General features: G+C 35.0%; 1 protein-coding gene across 1 annotated transcript; it reads left to right on the top strand.

Moving 5' to 3' along the window:
• The first annotated feature begins 3,763 nt into the window (after nt 1-3,763).
• Nucleotides 3,764-4,875, top strand: LOC9326579. The gene is made up of 5 exons (XM_002890471.2): nt 3,764-3,990; nt 4,077-4,120; nt 4,185-4,224; nt 4,317-4,520; nt 4,658-4,875. Exons 2-5 carry the CDS (start codon nt 4,109-4,111, stop codon nt 4,873-4,875), a joined length of 474 nt encoding a protein of 157 aa, XP_002890517.1. The 5' UTR covers nt 3,764-3,990; nt 4,077-4,108.
• The last annotated feature ends 1,201 nt before the right edge of the window (nt 4,876-6,076 follow it).

Genomic DNA, 6,076 nt, shown 5'->3' on the forward strand with positions numbered 1-6,076 from the left:
GACTCCACTACACCATTGTTTATACCATCTTTCATTTTGTTTCTCTGTTGGTTTGCCCTGAGTACTCTCTTCCAAGCTTTTGTTACACAGAGGACTGTGTAATTTAAGTTTGGGGGAGGGCTCAGGAAGTATTTGACATCGTTTGTTTTGCTCTTATTTTCAAATTTTGTATCATTGCATCTAAGGCATAGAAAAACCATAAAAATTTGAAAATTTTCGAAAATTGTTTCACAAAAACAGAGTGTTCATATAGCTTGCATTGTCATTTTAGGATTGTTTTAGTATGCTTTCACTTAGGGCTGTTGCATCATGCATTTGCATTGGAGATTATGATGATAATAACCTTGTAAATATGCTTATTCACTAAGTAGAACTCAGTGCCCAGGTTGTTAGTTCTCTAATGCGTAATCGATTGAACTTGAAGTAAGACCGCACCATCTTTTGAATTCGAAGCTTGATTTTCTTGTTCTTAGTTGAAACTCGCTTTGATCTAATGCCTTTCCCTATCAATTTGAACCTGAATTTTGACTTGCAATTATCATACTGTGCATTGTGTTATGAACTCATGGTTACCTTAAAATACTTGGACTTTCTTTTACCTTTTGATCCCTCTTGCTAGTCCAAGTAGCTGACTCCCATCTTTGGAGCAGTTATTCCCTACCCTAAACCTTAACCTTCTTTCAAGCCATTTATCATTTGTGTGTGACTGTGAGGCCTTATTTCGATTGAGCTTGGTAGAAAGTGTTAGGTCTGTACCGACAAGGATAGTATCTCATGTAGTTCTAGTTCACGTTATATGGACTAGATAGGACTAGGTGGGTGCTTAATTCTGGGTTTGGGTTGTGCTTAAAAGAAAGAAAAGGTTGTGTTCATCACTGAAAGAAAAGAAAAGGGAAATGAGTCCTTAGGAGAAGTAGCTAAAGTAAAATAAAGTCTAGTAAAGGATTTGGGAGTGTTAAAGTAAAGAAAAGGGTTCTGTAATAGCTTAAAGAGAAAGGCCAAAAAGCCTTGTGTTATAAGAAGAAAGAAAAAGGAACCCTAGTTGTTAAAGAAATCCTAATCCGCTAGACAGAGCAAAGTAAGAATGCTTCTCCTAAGATAGAAAAGCAAAGAAAAGAAAGGAATGATGTGAGTAAAAGTCTGTAAATACTTTGACTGCAAAAGGGTAGAGTTAAGTTCATATTCTGGGATTAGAAATAGGACCTCCATTCGGGTTGATATTGGTTACATTCTGGGTAGATGGGGTCTTATCCTTGTATGCATAACTTGGAACTCACCTTTAGCATTCTACTAAAGCTCAATCATTCTAGAGAGATCCCCTGTTACGATTTAAACCAGATCTTTAAGGGACCATCTTTGTCTCTAGACCTGCACCCTTAAGCCAAATGAGTTCATATCCATTGCATTGTATGATCCACGGTTCTCACTTAATCAATGTTAAAGGGAATGTGCTGAGGTGATTGCTTGAATTGATTAAGGCAGAAGTTAGGTTGAGATGTGAAAGAGATGGCTAAAGTTTTAAAGTAGAGATCAGTCAACCTTGCATTCTAGAATTAGCAACCTGGACATTGAATTCACTTACTCTATATGCATGTTTTGGTTCTGAACCCCCACCTTCAAACCTCTTCTCCAGCTTAGTTCTATTTGTTTGCTTGAGGGCAAGCAAAAGCTAATTTTGGGGGAGTTGATATCTCTGTATTTTACCTCTTTTTAGCATACATTTGCTATGCATTTAGCTTAGTATTCACTCTTATTTACTGTCATTTGTAGTCATTTTGCATCACTTTGCATACTTAGAGTATTCTACATTAGCATAGCATGCATTCTTGCATTTTGGAGTTGTATCTGGTACATTCAGGTACTAAGGAGCAGTGCCAGAGCAGTGTACTCGAGCAGTGCAAGAGCAGTGCAAGAGCAGTGCTAGAGCAGTTCCAGAGCAGTTGCCAGAGCAGTTCCAGAGTAGTGTACTCGAGCAGTGTACTCGAGCAGAGCCAGAGCAGTGTACTCGAGCAGATTTCTGAAGAGAAGACCAAGACATACTCGACCAACCTACTCGAACAGGCTACTCGAACTGGACCTGAGAGACTTACCCGAGCAAGATGCAACCTTTGAAGAATGGACTACTCGACCAAGCCACTCGAGTACCAGCTCGAGTAGACCTTAAACCGACTTTCTATTTTGTCGTTTTGTGTACTAGGGTTTTCTACTTTTGCTATAAATAGACCTCTTAGGGCTTTGCCCAAAGGATCTCGTTTTTAGCCTCTGAGCAATATTTTCTGCAACTTTTTGTAATCCAAATTACTTTTGATCCTTTGAGTTTTTGCAATTATTTCCTTCTGCAAAGTTGTTTATCTTGCTTTGATCTACAACATATGATGTTTTTAGCGATTTCTGGGTTTGTGCAAATTTCTGGGTTTGTGTTCTTGAGCATGTCTGAGTAGTGGATTAGGGTTCTTGAGGATGGGATAGATTAGGTGTGGAATCCTTAGTTTATTTAGGTGGTTAAGTGTAGAATTGCTTGAATCCCTTCTGGATTAGTAGTACTTAGTGCTTATTCCTTTCTAATCAACTGGGATTTGAACCCAGACATTTCCACACCCACCAGGTGTTCGATGAAATGTCTGAACCAACTACTCCAGAGATTTACATACTCTAGCCCAAGAGATTGGATGTTTAGAATGTTTATTGACTATATTAGATCGAATCTTATTGCCTGCTTTGCTAGATTTCGCTAATGATGATTAGGTCTGGAACTGGTATTGCTTGAGGATCTCTGTCACGAGAGTGGATTGATCTGTAGTTGAATCTATTGTCTAGGGATAGCCTGTTTGGATTGTTAACCACCTAAGTAGATTAAGGAGACCGCTATAATCGATTACCCTATCCTCAGGACCTTTTATCTCATTTGATTTACTTGTCTCTTTACCTGTTGCTTGTTTGTTGCTGCTTAGTATTGATAGTTCTTTCTCTTATGCATGTTCACTCTTGTTCTGTAGTTTTATCGTTTTTATGCATGTTCGCTTAGTATTGCTAGATAACAAAACAATATTCTGCTTGGCTTGACTTAGTATTCTCTGATCACATCTTGATTGATAGTAAGAGCACCTGATTGGATTGATAACCTTATATACTGCAATGACATGAAAGTATATTAGGGTAATTGATAGTAAAATCCTAGTATCATAGAGACATCTTATGGTTAGATTTGGTTCAATTATATAGTTTAATCATGGGCTGCTATGTAGCTGCTGTCAAAGGATGGCTTCTTGGAGTCTTTGGCTAGTATGATCTTGACTTCCTATGGCTTTTCATACGTTCTGTGATTGGCTTCTCTTCTATCTAGTTTAGATCTCTACACAAGCCACCATAGGTTTTTAAAACTTTGTTTCACTTGTTACAATTTCTCGATTCGTTTTTAAAACTTTGTTTCACTTGTTACAATTTCTCGATTCTTTTTTTTTTTATGATTTCTTCTTCTCAATTTCTGCGTGCTTATTATTCTAAATAGTGAGAATGCTATGGACTGGAGATAAAACTCAGGTGTTGGTGCTAAATTCAGGAGCTTGAAGAAGAAGTTAAGCTTCTCAAAAATCTCTCCCATCCAAATATAGTTGTGAGTAATAGTTTCGGCTATGATTATACTATTGTCGAATCTGAGTTTTGGAAAGATTGAATTCACAAAACTATTGTGCGTCTCTACCTGATTCCTTAGAATAGTTTTTGTTGTGTAAACTGATGATGATTCCATGCCCTCCATGTGTTCGACGAATTGCCTCATTATTGGTTTGCTTGTTTCTTGACATTGTTTGGCGTTATGTACAGCTTATTACATTTAGTTCATTATTGAACTTAGTTATGGATCATTATTGAATCTGGTGTGACTAATTTGATTGTTGTTTTCTTTCGTGTGTTTTATATTGTGAAGTTACGAATGTAAAATCTGTCTAAAGGTGCATAACAACGAAAGAGACTACTTATCGCATCTTCACGGTAAGAGGCATCACACCAATTTGTATGATATAGTCAACTTAGCATATCAATTGAATATTATGGATATTTACTTTTTTCATATTCAGCTCATTTTCAAGAGAAAAAGTTCAGAGATGAAATGAAAACAGAGGTAAGCAAATGTTTTATTACTTGGTGTCCTTATGTAGCTTTTAAATTTGGGTACTTTTGTGCAGAACACTTCAGATAATGATCTTTATGATTCAGAATTTTCTGGTAAGTACTCTTTTCTCTTATGCTCTTGCTAAATCTGTACATGTTAATCATTTGTATCGAACCTAATATGTTTTGTTTCAATTGATTATCAGAACCTCCTCATTTAAGTAAATGGTTTCCGGACTATGTCTATGAATCACCGATGTTGGATACATGTTATGGTTTTGAATTCTCTGACCTTAAAGAAAGTGAAAGTATAAAGGATTTGGAAATTAAGAAAGAGACACTAACAAAAATCGATGACTTAGTCTCTTCTAAGATTGATGATATGACTGACTCGCAAGCTGCATATTCAGGTGAACAAATATATGTTATTGTTTTGGCTTTATTATAATGTGATGCGATTAAAATGATTCAATTCTGCAGTCAATATATGAATGTTTGTTTTGTGCATATTTCTGATTTGAAATGTTTGTTTTGTTATTTCTAACAGAGTTGGTAGTTGAGGATAGTGACATAGACGATGCCGTAATAGACAAAAACCGTAGAAGTCTTTTTCGAAGAGTGGCTAAGCGAAAACCTACAATACCAACCGTTGAAGAAGAGTTAACTTACTTGAAGAACCGAGTCAGTGATCTAGAAGACAAAGTAAGCTATTTGTATGATGTTATTAGTCGTCTTATTATCTCCAATGGCAACAATAGTAATTAGACGTAAGGATATTAGTTTAGGTATTGGATTCATATTTGATTTATGTATGAATTGGTGTTTGGTTCAAAAATGATGTTTGGTTTATGATATGATGTATATGTATGTTTTGGATGTTTATCACATATAAGACAGACCAAACAATAGCACAGACCAAACAGTAGCACGTAATAACAACGCTATCATAAAACTTGTGAGCGTCAAGAAAATATGCTATTAAAGGTAGTAATGGCATTCGATTATTGCTATGAAACAATAAATAAAGACATTAAAAAAGTGCTATTGTAGATGAACATACTATAGCAGACAAAATTAATGCTATTGTAGGTGGGGTATCTACCATAGCTGCCGCAATCATAGCAGTTGTTATTTCGCTATGTATTACCTATGATAGCATTTTTTCCGCGCTAAGAATGTAAGTTTTTCTTGTAGTGTTAACTTTATAAATAGTTTAAAGAGAATTGTTTATAAACAAAAAAAATTCTTATATACGTATATATATATATATTATTTACGATATACGGGACAAATCAATTCTTTTGGCATAATTTATATGTAGTTATTGAATGAAAACACTAACACATTTTCAACGTTTGAATTCCTGTGTTGGTATTTGGTAGAAAAAAGAGAGCACACACAACCAACAGCTCCAACTGCAGCTCTTGAATATGAATATAACAATCAAAACATTGTAGCTTGAATTCTTGAAGTTTCATTTTGCTTTCTTAATTAGCTAGTAATGATGAAGCCAGCATTTTAAAGGTTTTATATTTATTTAAGTGATAAAATTAAAAAATACCCCAGTTTACAACTAAGCACCCTACTATAAACAGCCTTGTTATATGTTTAAAATAAATTTCCTTAAGTAGTAAAGGAACATTAGCATGTGGTTTAACCGTAAATCCCACAGCCTGAACTTCTAACATGAGCATGTCCGGATCAATTCCTTTTTTCCTTATGAGATTCTCATATTATTAATTAATTTCTGCTAATAATAATGAAAACTAGATTGATGATCATCCGTCCTACCTTGCTTTACTAATAAACCCATTTTTTTTTCGTTTTTTATTGCATCTATACAAATTTCTTTTTCTTTTTGGTGAAAATTTTCCATATCTAGATATACTTCTTCTTTACGTTATAGAATGCTAACTTCCAATAGAGGTCACAATCGTATTAAGCTTAACTATGTATATTTAATTAC

Source organism: Arabidopsis lyrata, assembly GCF_000004255.2.
Source record: "Arabidopsis lyrata subsp. lyrata unplaced genomic scaffold ARALYscaffold_1, whole genome shotgun sequence".
Lineage (NCBI taxonomy): Eukaryota > Viridiplantae > Streptophyta > Magnoliopsida > Brassicales > Brassicaceae > Arabidopsis > Arabidopsis lyrata.